This window comes from Lonchura striata, chromosome 3 (assembly GCF_046129695.1).
Source record: "Lonchura striata isolate bLonStr1 chromosome 3, bLonStr1.mat, whole genome shotgun sequence".
Taxonomy (NCBI): domain Eukaryota; kingdom Metazoa; phylum Chordata; class Aves; order Passeriformes; family Estrildidae; genus Lonchura; species Lonchura striata.
This window is the reverse complement of record NC_134605.1, coordinates 7,474,453-7,496,734: the sequence shown is the minus strand read 5'-3', so window position 1 is coordinate 7,496,734 and position 22,282 is coordinate 7,474,453. Positions and strand designations below refer to the sequence as shown.

The 22,282-nt window shown below is 45.0% G+C and overlaps 1 protein-coding gene across 8 annotated transcripts; it reads left to right on the top strand.

Moving 5' to 3' along the window:
- The first annotated feature begins 3,727 nt into the window (after nt 1-3,727).
- LOC110482962 (calpain-2 catalytic subunit-like) lies at nt 3,728-21,931 on the top strand. 8 transcript variants are annotated; one of them, XM_077781861.1, is made up of 12 exons: nt 3,728-3,860; nt 4,604-4,673; nt 9,663-9,781; nt 12,075-12,157; nt 13,581-13,661; nt 14,610-14,726; nt 15,069-15,233; nt 15,866-15,944; nt 16,158-16,268; nt 16,692-16,750; nt 17,366-17,431; nt 18,435-21,931. In XM_077781861.1, exons 7-11 carry the CDS (start codon nt 15,072-15,074, stop codon nt 17,387-17,389), a joined length of 435 nt encoding a protein of 144 aa, XP_077637987.1. In that variant the 5' UTR covers nt 3,728-3,860; nt 4,604-4,673; nt 9,663-9,781; nt 12,075-12,157; nt 13,581-13,661; nt 14,610-14,726; nt 15,069-15,071; the 3' UTR covers nt 17,390-17,431; nt 18,435-21,931. The 8 variants fall into 8 exon arrangements, 1 of the variants encoding a protein (XP_077637987.1); XR_013339643.1 differs by lacking the exons at nt 14,610-14,726; nt 15,069-15,233 and adding an exon at nt 4,220-4,523 and having other exon boundaries at nt 16,178-16,268; nt 17,366-21,931; XR_013339642.1 differs by lacking the exons at nt 14,610-14,726; nt 15,069-15,233 and adding an exon at nt 4,220-4,523 and having other exon boundaries at nt 16,178-16,750; nt 17,366-21,931.
- The last annotated feature ends 351 nt before the right edge of the window (nt 21,932-22,282 follow it).

The window sequence follows — 22,282 nt, the reverse complement described above, 5'->3', positions numbered from 1 at the left end:
GCTCCACAGCATGAGTTGGGCTGATCCAGAATGATGGCTCAGCACTGGGAAGGACAGCTGGATTTTGCAGGATGACCCAGATCTTTCTGACACCTCACACTGAACTGGCCAGGGCTGGAGCCAGCTTGTGATGTTGGGAAAAGCTCAGTACCTCTCCAGATCCCAGCCTCAGGCAGGAAAGCAATTCCCTTCCTCATGAAACATCACTTCTGCTACTGCAAGCCTCTTGCCCTGGGAAAGCACCCTCATCCTCATCAGGAGGGGGCAGCTCCTGGGAAGGAGAACAGGAGCCCAGAAGGTGCATGGGCCCATTCCTCCCTTCCTGAGCTGCTGGCCATTTGTTCCCCAGTATCCATGTACAGAGAAAGGACAGGGGAGCAAGAGAGAGGAGGGATGATGCAAAGCAGAGCAGCTCTGGGTTACCCACAATTGCTGAGTGTGGACACAGGGAAGGAGAAACCATCCTGCCTGAAACTCCATACTGTGAATGGCAGCTGGATGCTCCGTATCAGGAGCCAGCATGAGCTGCTGCAGCAACAGCTGAAACCACCCACAAAATGTGAGCTGGGGACTTCTTTGAAGAGCTGCACGTGTGCAAGGAGATTAAGAAGAAATCCGATTTCTTTTTCCTTCTGAAATTACCTGGAGTTAGGGAGACAGAAGTGGGTAACTATTGGTGGAACTGCTACTTTCACTTAAGAGCATTACACTGGTCTCATAGTCAAATGGAAATCACCTCTTTCTTTAAAGAAAACGGGCATGTTGTGTGAATATGTAGAAAATTAAGGCATAGTGCTCAAAAGAACTTCCTTCCCTCCAACTGTGGATTCCCATCTACATCTGCTGCTGGGCTGGAAGTGGAAGCAGTTGACTCACCTGGCTGCAGAGGACTTGGTGGGCAGGGGCTGTTCAGATGGCTGTTGGGACAGCCAACTTCCCAGATAACAAGAGAAATTCTGTATTACACCAATATATCCTTGTTCTGCCAATAAACTACATGGGACAGCATGGTCCCTATATGTTTGGGACCAGTCTAACAAGCCTGGCTGGCAAATATGCATTTTCCCTGCATTGCCCAGGTACCTCTCCCCCTGCTTAATTGAATCGTTGCTGGTTCAGTTTCTTTCTGGCTTTGCTCCCTTCTGTTCATCTCATTTTCTGTTTGGCTCAGTCTCAACCCTCATTGCACCACAGAGACTCTAAGAAAACTCTGGTAGCTCTGACTGAGCAGAGCAGCCACATAAGAGTTCTTGCACACACTTGGTCTTGATTGTTGTCCAGCAGAGGCTCTCAGCTGCCAGCAGATTCCAATGTGGTCTGTATCATCTATGGGGCACATAAGAGATGGCTGAGAAAAACAAAGTAATTATATGACAAATTTTCAACCCACCTCAAACTTCTGCATCTGCTGGAAAACAGCTAGAGCAGAAGAGTTCACAAAGCAAAACTGTGAGCGAAAACAGTTGCTTTGAACTGGCTCTGGTTTCCTTTAACCCTGACTCTTGTAAAACCAGAGTTTGACCTGTGGCAGCTGTACAGATTCGAGCCACTGCGTGGAGCCAAAGAAACACTTTTTGAGCAGCCCTACAGCTCCCAGATCCCTCAAGTCAGGATGACCCACCGCCAGTTAAACTCCCAGGTGGTGAGGGGACATGCTGTTGTCTCCTGGTCCAGGAGATGGCCTTGCCTGTGAGATAACTCAGCAGTGCTTGAGAAATCTAAACAGCTGAGCAAAACTATCCTCCAGTGCCACTCTGTGTCCTGCCTGAGCTTCAGCACAGCCGTGCTGGAGACCTTGACTAAAAGCACACCTCAATTGAATGCATGTAACATTACTGGATCTGCTTCCAGCTTTCCACGTGTGTTTGATTTCCCATGTGCTGCTAAAAATACCAACATTCCCTTTATAAAGAGAAACTTTCTGACCCATAGGGGACAGGAGACATCTTCAAAGCATAGCAAAGTTGGATGGTGCCTTCCAGATTTGGACAACCAGGTGGTATCAGGGCTGTTTTCTTGCATGGCCATGATCTACACAGACAGGTGCTGCTCAGACCATTCATGTCCAAATTCAAAAAGACTTTGTGGGCCTCCTCTGCTGCACTGGGAACTGAATGGGCAATGCTTAGCTCTTTTTCTTGTTTAATGGCAATGGCTTCCCATGAATTGTGCAAGTAGGACCTGTGCTGAGCTTAGGAAGAGGAATAATAAATGATGAAAGTGCAAAACTAGCAAGCAAACAGACAGTGGTACACAATGGTTTGGAGCACAATATATCAGCAGTGAAGGAAAACTGCCCACCACATCTGAGCAAATGATACTGCCAATGATTTTAGGTTCTTTAAGCATTTTTCAAGCAATAATGCTAATTTTAATCAGATAGAATGGCTCTAAACCACTGTTTTATGCCTCCAGGACTTGGAAAACTGCAGAAAGAGGTGCCTACCCTTCCAGGGAAGCTGGGCAGCCACTGTGGGCAGCGGGTGCAGCATGAAGGGCTCCCAGCCTCTGTGTGCTGCCCAGGGAACACTGCCTGGCACCAGCACATCCTGAGTCAGACTTAAAATATGAAACAAATGGTTTGAATCCTCCCTTGGAGAGCTGCTGTTGTATGTGGGTGCCAGCAGCAGCATTTCAGCCATTCTTGGCAGCAACTCACTGCCAGATTAGAGACACTCTCCCCCGACACCATATGTGTGTGTGTTTTGGGGAAGCTTGGGGGGAACCTCACTGTTTGTGGTTTGGGCTGTGTGGGGAATGCAGGTGGATTTGCTGTGGTGACTGCCAGCAAATCAAGCTGTAAGTGATCTCTGTTATTTTCGACGTTTAATGCTGTAACAAGGTGATAACATGGATACAGACATACCATAGTGAGATTTAAGCCATATTAGGTTTTCCCTTCCTTTATTTTGTTTGTTTGTTGGTTGGGGGGGGGGGGTTGTTGTTTGGTTTTTTTTCTCCTAAACTTAGAGAATTGATATGGATAGTTCTGGCCTTTACACAAAAAATACCAACTTTTTTGAATTGACGGTACCCGTGGCAACAGGGGAGCCAGGAATGGCGCAGGTATGAAGCCGATGAGGCACCCGAGCCAAGCGGGGATGAGGCGAGGCTGAGCAGCGGCTGGCACCGGGCGGAGCGGAGGGATGGCAGGCGGGGCTGGAGGTGCGGGGCCGGGATGCTCCGAGCCGGGCCGGGATGCTCCGTGCCGGGCCGGGATGCTCTCTACCGGGCTGGGATGCTCCGTGCAGGCCGGGATGCTCCGAGCCGGGCCGGGATGTTCCGAGCCGGGCCGGGATGCTCCGTGCCGGGCCGGGATGTTCTCTGCCGGGCCGGGATGTTCTCTGCCGAGCCGGGATGCTCCGTGCCGGGCCGGGATGTTCTCTGCCGGGCCGGGATGTTCTCTGCCGGGCCGGGATGGTCTCTGCCCGGCCGAGATGCTCTGTGCCGGGCCGGGATGTTCTCTGCCGGGCCGGGATGTTCTCTGCCGGGCCGGGATGTTCTCTGCCGAGCCGGGATGTTCTCTGCCGGGCCGGGATGCTCCGTGCCGAGCCGGGATGCTCCGTGCCGGGCCGGGATGCTCCGTGCCGAGCCGGGATGTTCTCTGCCGGGCCGGGATGCTCCGTGCCGAGCCGGGATGTTCTCTGTCGGGCCGGGGCGATGTCGGGGATGGCGGAGGCGCTGGCCAAGGAGCGGGTGGTGGCGGCACCTGCCTGGGGCAGCGCTTCGGGGCGCTGCTCCAGGAGATCCTGCAGGAGGGGCGGCTCTTCCAGGACTCCTCCTTCCCCACCGCTCTTGGCTGCCGGGAGCTGAGGCTCCGTTCGCACAAGACACAGGGCATCGTCTGGCGCACACCCACGGTAGGGCGGCGGGGGAGGGAGGGAGGGATCCCCGGTAGCATCATTCCATAGTATCACCCGGCTTCCTCCTTCCCTCACCCCCTAAATTTGGGTGGATTGGATCGTGCGGGGCGGCGGGTCGGGGCGCGGCTGCCGAGCCCTCCCCGCGCTGCAGAATCGCGGATTCCCGTTTCGTGCAGCTGCGGATGCTCGGGGCACCGGAGGCTCCCCTTTGCTCCGGGGACAGGCTGGCAGCGTGACTTGCTCTGCCTGGAAAACAAACAAGTGAGAAAAGTAATTTTCCTCTCCATCCAGAACTCTCCATGTGGACCAATCGCTTTGGGTAGCGCTTCTCTTCTGATAACTCTTTCCTTCAGCAGAGCCATGAGTCGACCACCGTGCGGTTTATTCCCGAAGCAGCTGTGGGAGCCATGGGGTCAGGTGGACTCCGGGATGCCTCCAGGCCCTTCTGAAACACCTTGGTGTAGTCAGTGGTGGGGAGGTGATGGCAGAGCAGCGTGTGCACACGTGTGGAAATGTAGTGCACCTCCTGGCACGTCCCGTGAAGTGAGCTGGCTGCACACGAGCTTTGCTCACCAGCTCCTGGTCTCACTGTGCTTGGTGTGTCTGGTGCCCGCAGCCGCTCCTGCCCTGCTCTGTCTCTGTGGTGTTCATCGTCAATGGGTTGGTTAATTTGCTGCAAGTGTGCCTTGTTCCCTGTCTCACCTGCAGCTCATGTAATGCAAGGCTTGTTTTGTTCCCAGGAGCTGTGTCCCAACTCCCAGTTCACAGCTGGCAGAGCCACTGGCATGGACATCTGCCAAGGGGCCCTAGGTAAGCTGAGTTTTCCATTCAGGTGCTGCCCCAGGGCACCATGGTTTATACACTGCTGTAACTCACTCTAATACTTCCTTTTGCATCCTCCCACCTCTGTTTACTTCAAATCAGACCTTTCTCACCTTTCCTTGGCATTTGCAGGTGGGGATGGTGTGGGTGGTTACTGAGCACAGACTTTCTGAATACACCAAGCAGGGGTGGCACACACTGCTTTCCTGATGGTTTTTCTGATCATGGCCTGTTCCTTTCACTTTCAAATCCATGTGCCTGACTCATTTCTGCCTTTAACAGTCTGCTTGGAAGAGCAGTTGACTGCATAGCAGGACTTCTGTTTCCCTAGTGGGAGAGAGTTCTGCTGGGCAGAAGGAATCTCCTGAAACCTGGGGAGATGTAGAGGGCAAAGAAGTTGTATAGGGGACTCCCTGCTGGTCATCAGCTCTCAAGGAACACAAAACTGGGGTGTTTCAGGAGGGATGGGCCAGCCTGTGAGCTTTTGCCAAGGCTTCTGCTCTGTTTGTTCAATGGCAACCCCTTGGTGGGGCTCTCCAGGAAAGCAGGGAAGAGAGAGAGCTGCAGGGAAGTGCCAGGGGACAGTGGAGAGCAAATGGCTTAGCCTGGCTGTGAGTGCACAGCTATCCCAGTCTGGAAGCCTCTCTCCTGCCTCCTGACAGAGGGGTTTAGGTGGAGGATGTCTGCAGAGATATGAGGAGAAAAAGTGAAATGAAGTGCAGTGAAAGCAGTAGGCTCCTACTCCACAGCTGCAGTGAGAGGGGTTTGGATTAGACAGATAGTGTGGTTGGGGGAAAGATCTCGTGTAGGAAACGTGACTAATATGAGCTGTGCTGTGCTGCTGCACTCGGGAAAGGAACCAAATTCTGTTTGTTTGCTTTCAGATATTCACCACATTGCATCTCTTTAGTTTCTAGTGCCACTGCTGCTATTTGTGGGTTCATGTTCAAAAATGTAACAGAGAAGCTTATATTTTGTGCCTATGTTTTCATTCAGACATTTTTTTAGGTTAATGCTTTGACAACCAGATGCAATTTTATAAAAAGTCCATGACAGTAAAAATACTTGGGTTATGAACTCAGTTCTCCTTCTGCCCAATATCATCGGTGGTGTGGGTTAGATGCTTGTTGTGCCTTGGGTTGTTCCTTCCTGTGCTCTCTCCATCCAATACCACGTCTCCCACCATGACTGTTTGGCATGGAGCACGTCCCAGTGCTTAAACACTTGTGCCAGACATCTATTATCTTTTTTTATTGTGAAACTTTCTGGTAAGAAGTTCTTCAAATTGAAATTAAAGTTTACTGTAATTCCTTTTCAACAGCTGGCATTTCTGTAGAGATGCTGGTTTCTGGAGTCAGTTGCTTTCTGGTTTTCCAGCTTTTCTCTGCAGATGCTGTGGCAGCAAGAGCATAGGAATGAAAGATTTGAAGCTTTATTTTCAAGTTGTGAAATTGTTGTTTCTAATACCAAACTCTGTTTTTAAATTGATGAAAGCATTGGCTGCCCTAGTGGTCTTTGGACCAGTCAGATGTTCTCATGGGGTTGTATGGTATCACCAGAGGATATGAAGTGACTCACAGCTGGTATTTTTGTACCTCCTGACTATATCTGAATCAGAGATTGTCAGTGTTCTTGTTTGTATCTCCTCTTTCACTGTCACTAAGTACTGCAATGACTCTCCAGGCTGTCTTCTCATGAATCTGGGCAGAATTTGGGTCTTGTGTGATAACTGTTGATTAAAAATTAGATGCTTTTGATCTTATCTCTGTATAGCCACTGAGTTCCTAAGAGCCTAGATGGAATTTCTTCTTTTTCACACAATGGGGCTGGCAGATGCACTGCACAAATGCTTTCTTTTTGTTTTTTTTTTCTTTTTTCCACTGCTCTATCTGACACCAGCATTTTTATTGATAAATTTGCTTAAGCTTACATTTACTCAAACTTTGTATTTACTTTGAATGTTCATGTCAAGAATATTTCATTGGAAGATGTCAGATGCTTTTGGAAACCTGTACTTTTTATTATGCTGTTTCTTTTCTATAAGAAGCTTTTGTACTCTCATTTATCCCCCAAAAAGGCTTGGTCAAAAAGCAACAGACCTGTGCCCATGGGGAGTTTCACTGCTGTTGCTGAGCCCCTCAGAACATCTGGGAGTACTGCAGGGAGAGATGGGGCATCCAGAGCACATGGACCCATCACATCTGCAGGGCAGCTTCTTGGCAGGGAATGTGTAACCAAACAGCTCAGCTAATGAGCAGGGTTTCTTTTAGCTCAGTAGTCTTTGGCTATATGGAAATAACAAGTAAAACATTGAAAGCAGTAAAAAGTAAGCATGACAGGACAAAAAATAGCACTTCTTGTTAATATGTGTTATAGACAAACTCACAGCCTGAGAATATTCCCTTTTCTGATAACCTTGTCCTGCCTACTGTTCATTTACAAAAATTATGATGAATGTAGCCCTATGTGCTAACACTCTTCAGACCCTAAGCAACCTGTCTGTCAGCCTGTTTTTGGACTTTCCTTCCCTATTAAAGGAAAACCACTGTCAAGAACCTTGCAGAAACACCAGTTCTAGATGTTCAGGCTATTTGGTAAAGACCCTGCTCAAGCTTGCTTAGTGTTAAAATTCCAGGTATAATCATGAGATCTGTTCTCATCCAGAGTCTGAATTATCAGGTGTGTTTTTAGTGATGGCTGTTCACAAAGGTAGAGATTATATCCTGGCTGTTGGGCACTTCTAAGTGTGGAAACCAAAGGATGTCTTCCATACATGCTGCAGCTGCCTTCAAACCTCAAGACCTTGCCCAGAATTGTAAGAGTTAAGATTTGTGTTTGACTCCAAATTCTTGGTTGGAGAACAATATAAAGTTCAACAGGGATTTTACAATTTTTTTTTCATTTTTTTTTTTAGTCTCCCTTGATGAGACAGCTAGAAAGTAAAGGAAATTATTTATAAATTCTGTCTGTGGGCTTTGAGGTAGAAAGTAAAGGAAATTCTTTATAAATTCTGTCTGTGGGCTTTGAGGTCCTCTGGAGGGTGTTTCTCCTTGAATTTCCATGCTTCTCACTTCGGAAGCATGACTCAGAGATGTGTTACAGCACTGAAGTCTATGTTCATCATCTGGAGGCCTGATCAGCTTCTTGACCAAGCCTCCCTGAGCTGCTGTGGCCATTTGAGTGGTTCATTTGTTCTTTTTGTGCTGTCCCTTCCTGCCCAGCCTCTGCCCTGGGCATGGAATAGAAACACTAATATTTCTTAGGAAGAATGGTGTGACAGCTGCCCTCTGAGCCAGACTCTCTCCTCCTGGCCCTGTCTTTCCCAGCAAACAGTTTTGCAGTACGTAGTGCTGCCTCTGGATGCAGCTCCCAGGGAAAAGGGTCTCAGCTCCTTGGAGGAGGCTGTGAGAGGAGTCACCACATTGCAGGGCAAAGTGGATGTGCTGTGCCAGAGCAGGGAGGGGAATTTCATCTTTGCTTTATAGTCTGTCACAGGAGAACAGCAAGGTGACTTTCTTGTTTAAAAACCTCTCTGACATGCTGATTTTTCCACTGCAGTACAAGCAGCCAGAGGCAGGGCTGAAGGGGAAATTTTACGTTCAGTTCTTCAGGTTGTGAAGCAGTGTAAGCACCTTAGGTTTTGAAATGATTCTGCACCTCTCTTCCACCTTTCCTGAGGTGTGAGAAGATGTGTGGGACAGATGTATTTCTCAGAGCTGCTCCTGGGGGTCGGCTGCAGCCTGGAGGAGCTGCAGGCCATCGTGCTCCTGCTGGTGCTGTCTGAGCACTGATGGGTTTGGGTCTGAGGGTGGACCTCGAGGGCTGCTTTAGAGTCCATTCACCCTGAGATTTTGTCCCATTTGGATCCCAGCTTCTCACCCATCAGCTTTGGTGCCTTTTCCCATGGGAGAGAGGTGGCTGTGTAGGGGCTGCTGCTTTGCTGGCAGCTTTGGTCATACACTGAAGCTGCAATCCTGCAGGACTCCTTGGTGGCCTCTCATGCACAATACTGACTGCCTTCTGTTCACAAAGCACGGGAACAGCGGATCTGGGGTGGGAACAAGGAGGTTTGTGCTGGGCTGTGGCAGTCAGGGGACATCTGGCTCTGGAAATCTCTGACCCCCTCGCTAAGGGGCTGCAGCAGGCCCATGGCTGAGCAGAAAGGCGACTGCTCTGGTAAATAAAACAGGGCTCTGAAAAGAATTGCAGAAAGTAGAGGGGTCATGTTTATAGAGCTGAGGCCTCTTCCTCTCTCTGAGTGGCAAGAGGTGGTGTGGAAAAACACTGTCCAGGGCTAGTGTGTGTTGGCTCCATCCCAGGCAGGATGAGGAGGTTTTTGGGACTGGGAAACAGTGGCTGCCTTCAGGCCTTTCCTGGCTCTCTGGTGGCTGTGCTGGAGACCAGACATGGCACTAAAGACAGGCCTCGAGCAAGAGCCTCCAGAGATGTGTAAGGTGAAAGGAGCTCCTGTTGGCAGGGAGGCTGGCAAGAGACCTTAAAGGGAGCTTGCCCACAGGACAGGCCTCTGGAGAGCAAGGAACATGTTTATTAAACATGGAGAAGGGAAAAGAATGCAGCCTACACCTAAGAAAACACCTCTGAGGAAAAATTGCACCCTTAAGTACCTGTGTGTGCCCACAGGCTCTTTGCCCTTTCCTCTGTGCTTCTTCCTATCATAAAGACACTCAATTGAATATTAAGTTTTCCTTCAAACAGTGCCAGAATGGGTGATCACTGTGGTGGTAGGTCAGAAAAGGCTCGCTTTGACTTTTTGTTTTATAACTTTGGTCTTGAGGAAACACTTGTCTGGATTTGGAGGTTATTTGATCTGTCCCAGAGATAAAGTTATGGGAGGGATTGTCCTATCCCAGCTGAGGGAATTATTGGTTATAATTCACAATCCTGATGCAGTACAAAAAAACTAAGTTTGAGTAATGAATGCTGTCTTGGTTTTTTGTTTCCCTTTTCTTTTTACAGGGCACTGCTGGCTCTTGGCAGCCATTGCTTTTCTCACCCTGAATGAAGAAATTCTGGCCTGTGTTGTTCCCAAAGACCAGAGCTTCCAGGAGAAATATGCAGGAATTTTCCACTTCCAGGTATGTGGAAAACAGCCTTTTCCCCTTAGTGCTATTGGGCAGGAGCCAGTGTGGCTGTCTATGTATCCATGTGTGATGTTTCCTGGCATGGCTTTGTGGGATGTCAAAGAGCCAGACAATAAAAAGGAGACATCTAAAAAAGGTGGCCTTCTATCACCAGGGCCTGGGAAGCTCCATTTCGTGTGCTCTGTGCACCTCTGAGGGCTTGGCAAGTGCCAGTTCTTCAGTGTGCAAAGCACATCAGTCCATGTACCCAGGTTTCAGAACAGAGGAGGTCCACAATTGTCTTATGTTCCTAAAAGCTATTTGTCAGCTTCTATATTCTTCATTATAAACCCAGCTAGCTAAACATTGTGCTGATAAACAATCAATTATTAGTTAACTACTAACTCTTAACTTCATCAAGGCCTACTCATTTATTATTATTATTTTAATTAACTCTAGTAAGGCTTATTTCTAACTAAAATCTTAGCTCCTCTAAAATCTCTAAATTCCTTAAAGTTTACATTTCAGATTTCACCCAGGCATGTGCTCTCCATGGGGGTTAGGCTGAAACTAAACTTCATTAGCTCAAGTAAAAAGCTCATTCCATCCCTTGTGCTTCTTCCATGAGACTTTCTTCTGTTTAGAAGGTTGATGGTAATGAATTACACAGGGAGCTTGTTAGGGGTCGTGATGGACATCTGTGTCCCTAAGAAAGCCTTGTCTTGGCAGCAGGATGGCACAGGCTGAGAGGGTTTGGCACTGGCTCCTCCAGGCTGGTGCTCAGAGGTGACAATGTCCATCCTCACTGCAGCCTTTTTGTTGCACCTTTGTTGCACAAGGTGTACCTAAAAATGTTCCCAAAAAATCTGGGCTCTGTTCTTGAAGCAGAGAGTTTCAGACTGTTGCCATGCCTTTAAAAGGCTTTATGGAAAGACACATTGTCAGAAGCTGGACCCATATGGGAAAGAAAAAGGAGAATGGTCTTGCCTTCAAGCACTCAGCATTGCTTTTAGCCTTACTGAAATGAGTCTAAGTATTGTTATTGTGGTAATCATCCTCCTCCCAAATGAGATTGCATCTTAGTTATGTCTAAAGGGAACAAAAACTCCATTCATAATATAAATGTAAATGTTTCCTCCCATTTTTCAAGTTAAATCAAGTCCCAGGAGCAGGAACCTTCACAGCAGGAAAAGTGCTTGGTTAATATAAATTTGACTTCATGATATTTCCAAGGTCTGTTTTACTTATTGACATTTAGATAAGAATCTGACATTTGGATTTTTGCCCCAGACTTATACAAATCCCTTGGCTGGGTCAGGGGGAGAATAAATATATTATGTTGTTGATAAGTGCTGGCACTTTCTGTAGTGTAAATTAACTATTGTTGAGTTTATCCTTTGGATAAAAAACAACTTGTAAAATATTTTCTTCTGTTCTGTAAGAGAAATAGGGACACAGAGATTAAGCATTAAATGGAGAGTGTGCTGTGGGGCAGTAATAGGCCATGAATTGACAGCAGGAATCCTACCTGCTTCTTCCAGTCCTCTCTGTTTGTTTAAGCTTCAAATATGCTTGTTTAGAAGTCACACACTTCTGAAATGGTGGAAAGGCAATGACAGCCACATGTTTCATAGGTGGTTAAACATTCACTGTCTGGCAAGAGGTGACTTTTCTCTGCAGTGTTTAAAGGCCAGACTGCCCAAGCAGTGGCTGTGAAAAATTGAGGGGGATGTGCCTTCAGGTATGAAAATTGAGGGGGATGTGCCTTCAGGTATGAATGGCCTTTAAAGTTCAGCCTCTTCCCTTGCTGCTCTGCAGGGCAGATCCTGGGGGGCAGGGCTGGGGAAAGGGAGGGAAACCTCCCACCCTGCTTTGGAGCTGCAGGGGGTGTTTTGACACTGAAATTTGGTGGAACTGGATGTGATCCCAGTGGAGCCTCAGGCCAGCCACTCCCTGTTTTTCTCCTGGTCCTTTGAGAGTATGGAGTTTCTCATGTGCATCCCCTTTGGAGATGCATGAGAGTGGCTGCACCACTCCGAGTGTTTTGGAGCCAGGAGGGAACTGCAATGCCAGGTTTCCAGCATGCACCTCATGCCACAAACATGGCAAATTCCCTGGGGTCCCAGCACCACCACATGTGCTGCTGTCCCCTCTCCTGCTCTTGCCACACTTGCTACTTTTGTGCAGCAGCCAAGCCACTCCTGCAGCCTCCCAGTGAGATGGAAGCTCTGTTGGAGCAGGAAGCTTGGTTCTGTTGGATCCCCTGCCCATGGCAAGCTGCAGTCACTGATGTCTTCTGCCTCTCCAGGTCACCAGTTCTGAGAAAGAGAAGCAGTGACTCCCCAGAAGCTGGTGGAGGGACACACAGCCTCGGCCACCAGGGCAGAGGAGGTAGGTGTGCCACCCCAAGGTGCAGCAGGTTTTGTGTGTGCCCATCTTCAACACTGCAAATTCTTAAGTGTCACCCATTTTGCTGAATTGGGTTTTGAGTCTCTTCTTTCTGAAGGAGTGCTTAATTAGTTGTTATGTTTTAGATAAATACAGATTTGCCTTCTTGGGTGTTTGACCAAAAAAACCCCTCTTATTCGATAAGCATGGCTGTTTCCCATGGAGCAGGGTGGTGGGCAGCTCTGTGCAGAAGGGTTTGGATTATCCTTTATTCCCACCTTGTGAGTTTTTGTTGTTGTTGTTTTGGTCTGTTGTTTTTGGTTTTTTTTTTCCTTAGGAGAAACTTTTGAAGGAGAGTATTTGGTTTTGCAGTATCAGATCTGCAAAACCAGTGCTACCTTCTGCTGGTGATCAGGCCCTTCAAGTGCACTTCTGTACAGCAGGCCACACTTTCTACCTTACAAGAACTGCAAGAAGTGTTCTGAGCAAAAAAAAAGCCCAAAAAACCCCCATGTATTATTGTCCCTGAAGTGCCTGGTGAACATCACCTTTCAGCTGGGCTTGATGTTCAAACACAAGGGGCCTGCCCAAGAGTGGGTGACTGGTAAAGGCAAGACAAAACAAAGGAAGCAGATCATCCTTCCATGTGTGCAGTGGATTTTTGGTTAGTTCGCTGGTAATGGTTTCTGGAATAATTTTTGAAAGTTCGGGGTGAGGTGTAGAGAGCTGCTGGCATGCTGTGCTGGTTTGTGGGTGTGCATTTGGTCTTCTCACAGCAAAAACAGGGAAGAGGGAGTTTGTTCACCTTAATTCACAAGTAGGCATGATTTAGCCAAGCTGTTCCTTTGGAGATCTGTGCAGACTCAATAAGGATGGTTCAGCTGGGGTGTCATCTCTGGACTGCAGAGACCAGCAGATGACAAGAGGAGGGGCTGAGGCTGCTCTCTGTGGGGCATTGGTGAGGTCAGAGGGGTTGTGGCCAATCTGAGTGTGCTGGCTGTTGTAACAGGCTCCTCTTATATATAAGCGGGGGGTAAAAAGGCATTTGAATGTGAAAAGATAATTTATACCTAAGTGATGACTTTGAGAAATATCTCTGTACCTGCTTTTGGGCTTTTGTATAGCAGTTTTACATTCCCTTTCCTTGTAATCCTATCAAAGGTGATTTTTTAGCAGCACAAATCAGACATTTTGGTTTTCACTGGCTTTGGTTTGTGCATGCTATAAAACTTCTTTGGACAAACCTGGCTGCATGAAGCTCACTCAGAATCAGTTGGACTTTTGTCTTTTGGACCAGATGTGTGCATGTTGTCATGCCCAGCACTGAGATACTTGCTCTGTCAGGCTTTTAATTGCTGTAGAGGATGAGGGAGGGAGTGTGGTGCTGAATCCTTGGTAACTCTCCATACACTTCTGATCCCATCAGGTGAACTTCCAAGGAACAGTGCAGAAGATGATCAGAATCCAAAATCCCTGGAGACAAGTGGAGTGGGAAATAGAATGACAAGTGAGTCAATGGCTTCCCTGTTGCCAGTAGCCCTTTACTGCAGGGGTGCACTCGTGTTTCTGGCTTTTCTGTCTTTCTCTGTTCCCTACCTGAAATTCCTCTGTAAGCCTTGTCTGGATGTGGTGTTCACATGGAACTGTTTCAGAGAGAAGCATTCCCTCACTGTCATCTCCCTGGTAGCCATCACAGTATGTAATGCCTTTCATGCAAATTCCAGCTTTTGTGTAAGATGCAGTGATTTGGTTGGTGAATCCTAGAAAGCTCCCTGCAGTTTCTGCTTATTTAATGGCCTGGATTCAGTGGTGAGCTTCTGAAAACTCACTTTCTAAAAGGATTTTAAAAATCCATTTCTGCTGTTAGCCATGAAAGCTGGAGTTTACTCACTTCTGTGGCTGGGCAGTTTTTATTCTCACTCTTCCCTTTTCTGCCTCAGTCCAGACATTGCATTTTCTAAAAATAACACTCTCTTTCTCATCCTTACCTTGGATATTTGAGAAGTGAGGTATTTTATTTGCCAAGTTTGTCTATTTTTCTTATTTTGCAGTAGTTTGAGAATTCTGGAACTGCTAACAGTTAGATCTTATGCCAGAACAGCTACATTAGGGTTTCACCTTTCCCATGAGCTGTAGTTGATGTGGGGTTCTCTCCCAGCTGCCCAAACTGGAGTGGTTTTGACCCTGAGGTACAGGAGCAACTGGCCAGGAGACATGAAGATGGGGAATTTTGGGGAGTGTCACTGGGTTCCCATTCCAGCAGAAGGGAATGTCAGCTGCTCTGCTTTTACTCATGCAAAATAATATGAAATTCCCAGTTTGCTCTCCAAGATGAGTGTGCAAATTCACCCCAAATCCTAGTGCTAAATCATAATGACAGGGAGGGAGGATAGACAAGGTGGTGGTATGGAAAACCTTTCTGAGGAGACTTTGCCAGTGGCCCTGCCTCCCACAGGATGATGTTCAATGACTTCCTGAGGCATTATTCCCCCTGGAGATCTGCAACCTGATCCAGACACCCTGGAAGTGACAGGTACAAAAAGTGGAGCCTGCAGAAGCTGGATGGGAACTGGAGATGAGGAGCCACTGCAGGGGGCTGCAGGAACTACCCAAGCTAGAAAAACTGGGGAAACCTTTTGCCTGTCCACTTGCACTTTCTCTGGAGTTTCCAGGAGATGTTTTGGGATGGCTTATGGGATATGTAGGACTAATCTCCAAAAAGTGTGGGTGTCTGGAAAATTTGACTCCCTGATGAGGGTCCTTTGTGGTTGTAAAGGCTGGGGAGGGCAGGGCAGGGCATTGGTTTTCTCTTCTAACAGCTGATTTTGGCAGTCAGAGCCACATCTGTCGTATCTGACAGGTTTAAATATCATCATGAAAGAAGCCTCTGAGTAGTTTGCTTAAATCCACTTTCCAGATGCATTCTGGACAGTATTTAATCAAGTTGGAGGAGGAAGATGAGGACCCTGATGATCCTGAGGAAGGCTGCACTTTCCTCATTGGGCTGATCCAGAAGCATTGTCAGAAGCAGAAGAAGATGGGGGAGGACATGCACACCATCGGCTTTGTGATCTGTGAGGCAAGGAAGGCTGACAGGAATGTGGGGGGAAAAGGGAAAATCATTCCCCCTATAAATGGGATAGTGCAGTTCCCATGCTGGGCTTTCCTTCAAAGCTCAGATGGGTTGAGCTGGACAGCAGCTGCAGCAAGGAAGCTGCAAAGAAGCAAAAAGCTGTATCATACTTGCTTAGCCCCTGTTTCCTCTCCTGATGATGGAGAGGTCAGAGGGGCAGGAGTGAGAAAGAGCAAATGGGGAGAAATAGTAGAGAAATTGAGCCTACAATAAAAATCATGGTGGGCTGCAGGGAGGAGATTCAGCAGGAAGCCACAACCAGCCTGGCTGTGGCTGTGGCCATGCTGCCCCAGGTGAGCCTCACCTGCCTCAGGGATGGAGCTCAGCCAGCACTTGGCCTTGGGTGATATGGGCTCAACACCCACCTTCCCCTCAAGCCAAGTCTTCTTTCCTTTTCTTTTGTTTTGTTTTGTGTTTTTTTTTTTTTTTTCCAATAATGTGGATGTCCTTCAGATCAATGTTGCAAAGTTCTTTAAGTAACATGCAAGGCTACATTTCAAAACGTTTCTCTTCTGCCAGGAGCCAAATCCCGCTCTGCGTTATTGTCAAGGTTTCACTTTGGGTTTTGTGTTTTGCAGAAAATTTACAGAGAAATTGATGTGGATCAATTTGGTACCATGAACTCATATGAGATGAGGAGGTCACTGAAAACAGCAGGTATTTATATTGATCTGTCTCTTCATAAGATTCCATCAGTTTCAAGCAGCATTGAAAGATGCTCAGAGCCATGCAGTCTCTGCTAACTTGCTGAATTTTGGGCACTCTGGAGCCTTCCCCTCCTGCCACCACAAAAGATCAGGCATTTAATTTTGTACCCATGTTTACTCTTTGGAAATAGAGTCTTTTAAATCCTTGGCATTGTATTTTCAGTGTTCAAACTGAACTTCCAGTTTCATCAGGTCATCGTGGCTCGTTTTGCTGATGAGGATCTTGTCATTGACGACTCGGTGCACTGTTTGATTTGGCTCAAACCCTTGTTCAGTGAGTACACACAGGAACCAGACAGGCTCTGCTGCCTTGTGATTCCAGCAGGATAACTGTCCAGGCAGACATCCTGTCCAGAAGCCCAGGGTAAGGTACTCAGACAAATTCAAACCTGAGATATTAGTCTGGCTTCTCCTAGAAGCAGGAATCAGTCTTTTAGGTCAGGCTGCTGAAGCACAGCCAGTCTTCCCTGCAAACAACTCAATGTTGATTAAAAAATACTAGGCAACAATTAAAAATGTTCAGTCTTGCTCCTGCACAATGACTTTGGAGTGGCCCTTTCTGATTTGGGCTGTAGGCCATTGTCAAGTTTTAGATGCTGGGACTAAATTCCTTATTGATCCTGAAGCACAAGGAAAAGGAAGACTTTCAAATTAGTTCCTGTATTTACCATTGTCTGTCATCTCTCTCCAACCACAGAAACTTTTAGAAAACTTGATACAGAAAAAAGTGGGACAATAGAATTGAACCTGGTTAATGTAAGTTCATTTAGCTCTAAAACATTTATTTTTGGGGGAAAAATGGTGGGGAGGGGAATGTAGGTTCTGTCCTGCTCCATTCTGACTGAGGATGGCTGGTTTTAAGTACTCAACATTTGTGCTGGATTTATCTACCTTGTATTTATAAGTAGCCTTAGAAAGGTTACCTTTGAAAAATGTAACTACATCACAACATATTCTCTCACAGTTACGTGCACCAGAAGCCACCTTTGGTAAAAGCAGTAATTTTGGCTTCTTTCCTGCTTTTCCTATCAAGAGAGCAAAATGTAGGTGCAGTTGTGTAGGCAAGCCTGATGGTCTTGCTCATGTCTGCTTCTTTCTGCCCCATTTGTTCCCCACAGAAAGGACTAAGTTTGGAGAAAAGTACCCTCCTATGTGTCTTTGATTTCCTTGTTACCTGAACATAACTTACTTCTGAACCTAAGAATCCCAAAACTCTGATTTAAATGAGATATAAATTTAAATCGCTCCAGAAAGATCCTAAAATTACTTCTGTAACAACAGGCTGACTATATGCTAGAAATGCAGCTATGCATGCTTGCTACAGGTCTTTTTATTAAATATAACCTTGTTTTCCTCTCTCTCTTGCTACAGTGGCTGTGCTTTACTGTCATTTGAGCCACTGGCATCAGCCTGAGACCTCAACAGGAGCATGATAAGGTGAAGATAATCAAACTACATACAAGTAATATCCAAACATGAATGTGCCTTAACTTACACAAAGCAAGCAGATTTTGCATGCAATTGCAAGAAGAAAAGCATTTTACTTCTACAGAAGAACCTGCAACCTCATTTTTATGGGTCTGACAGTCTGTGCCTACTCTCATATAGCCTCTGGAAAAAGGCTTTAGTTTAGTATCAATCCTCAGTGCAGGTTTTGAAAACACTGCTTTGCTAATATCTTTGTATTTAAGGCGTTTTACAGGACTTGAGGAAGAAAAGCTCATTATAGCTTGACAGTCTGGTTTTACAAAGTGCTTTTTGAACAACATCCTACATATCTGAAATTAATAAAGAGATAGTATTGCATATCTAAACACCTGTACTCAGAGATAGGGGTTCCAAGCCCCAGCATTATCCTAGTGAAATATTATTCAAAGAATTTGAGTAGCAAGTACATCTTTGACCAAGTGAGCATTGATGTACCTAGAGCTGGAGGCTGCTGGTAACAAGATTCTTAGAGAAAGCCCATGCTTTCAGGTGGAATCTTAAGTTCCTGTATCTTTCCTTTCACAAATAAAAGGGTTCAACCCAGAAAGCAGTGATAAAAAAAAATAAAATTTTCCTGTATTAGAGAAAGTGAGCAAAAGATGCAATTTATTGAAGGAGATTTTTTTGAGTAAAGCATTTTTCCTACTCTCCATAAAGTACCTTTATTTTGTGCACATTTCTTCCCTGCATGATCTTCAATTTTTTCATTCAAGTCCTTAAGTCAGCGCTGCAGTACTCCTTAAAAATATGCTTTTACTGATTATTAATGAAGATACAGTATTATCATAGCCTTAAACTGGCCAAAGAAGTGAGCAGCTTGCCAGGGCAAAAATAGAGGTGAATCCCAGAAGGCCTTAGCAAAAGAAAGGAAAAGTACAGCCAGACTGAATAAGAAGGATGAACTCTGCAAATCTCTCTTCTCATTACACTCTAAATGTTCATTTCTTTTAAGCTGCTCCCAGATGTCTCCCTGGTCTTAAGATCACTGTCTGTGAGCTCCTTCTGACCTCCTGTATGACCTGGTTTGGTGAACACCTCGGGACCACCATCACTTCAACCATCTTAGCCCAGGAAAATTCCATGTGAGCAGGGATAACACCTCCATGTGAACACTTTCAAGATCTGGCCTTTGGTTTTGGTATCAAATAGTTAAAGGCAATTGAAAGGGAAGCAATTTAAAAAGTGGCTATCACAGCAGGGCATCCCCAGCATGGCAATAATTAGTATTGACTCCATGATTCCAGAAGGCTGATCAATTGTTCAGTACTATACTATACTATAGATCAATTGTTCAGTACTATACTATACTATAAAGAAACCCATCCCCTTAAAGACAGTCCAATACAGTGAGACCAGATTAGTCAATTGAATCCAAAACACCATCACCAGTGGCCAATTAAGAAATCAGCCTTTGGTAAACAAATCTCCATAACACATTCCACATGTTCACAACAACAGGTGCAGCAAGTGAAGACAAGAATTGTTTCTCATTCTTTTCTCTGATCTTCTCACAGCCATCCCCAGGACAATGCCTGGGCAAGTTGTGCCTGCTGCTCTCTGTGGAGAGAGCTGCAGCAACAAGTGGCTCTGGAACATATTCTCAGATAATAAACAAAATTTGTTATGTTGTTTGTTTTTATTTTCATTTCTCACATGGCCAATGTGTTTGTAAGTATTTGCTGATTTTTCTCTTTTCATGGAGATGGTTTTTTCAATTGGTCTTTAAATACTGACTCATAAAGGTCCCTACTAAAAGGCTTATCCTTGACATACTTTCAGCAAAAGAAATAATAGGAGAACTTTCTAACCAACTGGAATGTGAATATCCAGAATTAAACTACCCAGCAAAGGCAATGATAGAAGTAATGTGTGCAATGGGTTTCCAAAGAAAAATTAAGATTTTAAATTTTACAAATGTAATCTGTGGAGTTGAAGTTTAGATTATTTATCATCCATGTTATTAAAAATGGAGAAAAGAAAATAAAAGCTTTGGGATTAATAAAATTATGAAACCCCTCTGGATTTTAGAAGCAGGCCCTTTTAAAAAATATTTTTTTTCCCATTAAAATATTCTTTATACATCTGATATGGCAGACCCCTGAGGTTTAATAGGCCATTTTGGCAAGAGGATACCTCATTAAGTAAAAATGATTTCTCGAGAAGTAGTAATATGGTGCTTCAAGAAAAGAGGAAAGCAGCCAGCCACTGGCTTCATCCTTTGTATTAGGAATGTTTGATTTTCCTAGCCTGAGTAGGTGCATCATAAAATCTTATAGCTCAGGTTTGTAGGGCATATTTCACATACTGCAGGAGGCAATGCGGGGAGAAGGTCCTGAAGATGCTCACAGCTGAGAAAACAACCAGCATTTTGCTTATGAGCAGCAGGGCAGCACAACGAGGTGTGCAGAGCTGGTGAAGCACTCAGGTATTTCATGAGAAGTATCTGATATAGTTGCTCTCAATAGCTTTAGAAGAAATCTGAGTCCAGCAGATCACATCTAGAATTAGGGTTGTCAGTAATCATCCTTGTATCAGTAACAGAGTCTTGGAATTCCAAACAGCATCTGTTTGCCAAAGACATATGGTATCCTGTATATGACACAGGCTTCCCTCCAGAAAAAAAATGTGATCTGGTGCATTCTCACATCGTTTTGAAGAAAGACTTCTAATCTCTCTTCCACTTTGATTTTATACAATGAACAAGGCAGACTATAATGTTGTAGCTTTAACATATTTAATACATTTGCATATGAGTTCATGATAAAACTAATTTTGATGACATGCTTGCATGAATTTTACCTTTTGAAATTTGACTTTTTGGACAGCCTCTGGTATTATTGGAGCATTGATTCTGTTGAGAAAAATGTCATGGTCCAGAGAGTAATTATCCAGCATAGTGAGACAGAGGCATTAATGACACTAAGCCTTTCAAAGTGAATCAGCCCTCCAAACTATGAAGCTGATTTAAAAATCATAGCATTTTACCACATATCATTCTGTGAGGAAAGACTTGGCTTTCTTATTTCTGAGCTCTTAGGACTTATGGTTTTCCACCTTTCTCTGTAGCTTCAAATGCAGTTAGCTGACTTTTTTCCTTTTGTTCTTTATTTTTTAAAGATGAAAGCGGAGTTTCACAAAACACTGGAAATTTAAGTCTAGGGATTTAATTTAATTTAATTCATTCAATTGTGGCCAGCACTGGGATCCTACCTTCTCTCCAACTCAATAAAGACCCAGAAAGGGCAAAACCATCTGGTTTTTATATTAGGTTTTCACTTTCTGGAACAAATCCTGGAATAAATGTCATTCTGATCTTCAGCTCTAGCTCAGCTTCCCCTGCAGTAAATGAAACAGCTCCTGCTGATTTCAGTAAGAGGGGCAGGCTCTCACAAACTGTGCTCTTTAGTAATTTCTCTGCATTCAGAAAACAGTTCAGTATGTTGTGACAGTTCCAAACCCATTTTAAATATGGGGAACATATTTAAAGAAGAACTTTAATGTCAAATCAAACCAGCCAGACGAAAGTGCCTCAGCCAACTTCCTTTTGTGTCAATAAGAACTTTGTACTGATTTCACTGGGCATTGAATCAAGACAGAAAAATCAAAGCCATAAATTTAAAATCTGAATATAATGAAATAAAACTGACAGTCTTAAAAAGAGATTCTAGGTAATAAGCTTCATACACTGCCAAGCCAAAATTCAGAGGCCCCATGAGCAGTAATACAAAAAAACTGGGCAGAGTGCATCTAAGTAAGTGTTGTGTGAGTTGCTTTTATGCTGATAGCATAAGTGAGTAGATTGAATGATAGCAGCAAATCAAATTATCTGATGTATTTTTTAGCTATATGATGTGTAAAACATACTAGATACATATTTTGTCCAGCTTATTGCTGCAAGCAATATTTTTCCAAAAGTCCTCTGGAAATAGCTTTCTAAATATTTTTCCAAAAGTCCTCTGGATGCAGTTTGTATCAGCACATTCAATCAAAAATTCCTCAAAGCAGGACTTGTGTGATGTCAGTAATAGATGTGTCAAATCAGGGCCTGCAAAAACTCTAAATAAATGACATTTATTAAGACTGGATTTTGTTAATCACACGGCATAGGACTGCATTTGGCAAGCAGTTCAGCTAAAATGTAGTCATTGTCCATTGGAAGTTTGTCTGCTTTTTCCTACTGCCACACAGCTTTTCCCATCTCAGTCCTGACATGCTTTTGTGTTTCTGGTGTCCTTCCTTTTTAACAGTCACTGTTGACAATAACAGCAATACCCTGTGGTACCAGAGAAGGATGAGTGATCCCAGTCCACAAAAAAAAGGAGAAAACAGAAACTGCTGCCACCATAATCTGAGACTTCTGTGTGTGGTTATAGGAGCCAGCATTGCTACTGTCATTCTGCCAGAGCACTTATCTAAATACCAATAAAATGTCTACATGTGACCAGAGAAGATGAATGTGCCATCAGTAATTCTGGGGGATTCTTTATAGAAGCAATAATGTTTCAATTTTGAGTCCCTGGCTTTTCTCACATTTCACTTTCTTCAAAGCTTTGCATTGGACCAGGCTGTGTCTATTGTTCTGTGGGAGAGCTGTGAGTTTCAGTTAGTATTGCAAATGTTTATTTGGGTTTAAAACTGCTAATGAAAGTTTTGCAATGACTCAAGAAAGTTTTGACTGCGATTTATCAAACCTGTACTGAAAATTTTTTCCAGAAGCAGGTGTCCCAGACTGAGAATGCATTGTCCTATGCTCCCACATGCTGTATTAACAAGCTTTGAGATGTGATTAATTCTCTCAGC

What these genes read in the sequence shown, in the direction of transcription:
- LOC110482962 (XM_077781861.1), top strand. Translation starts at nt 15,072, where the DNA reads ATGCATTCTGGACAGTATTTAATCAAGTTGGAGGAGGAAGATGAGGAC. An exon ending in GAGGTCACTGAAAACAGCAG is followed by an intron (nt 15,945 to 16,157) that starts GTATTTATATTG and finishes TTGTATTTTCAG; the next exon opens with TGTTCAAACTGAACTTCCAG. An exon ending in TAGAATTGAACCTGGTTAAT is followed by an intron (nt 16,751 to 17,365) that starts GTAAGTTCATTT and finishes CTCTTGCTACAG; the next exon opens with TGGCTGTGCTTTACTGTCAT.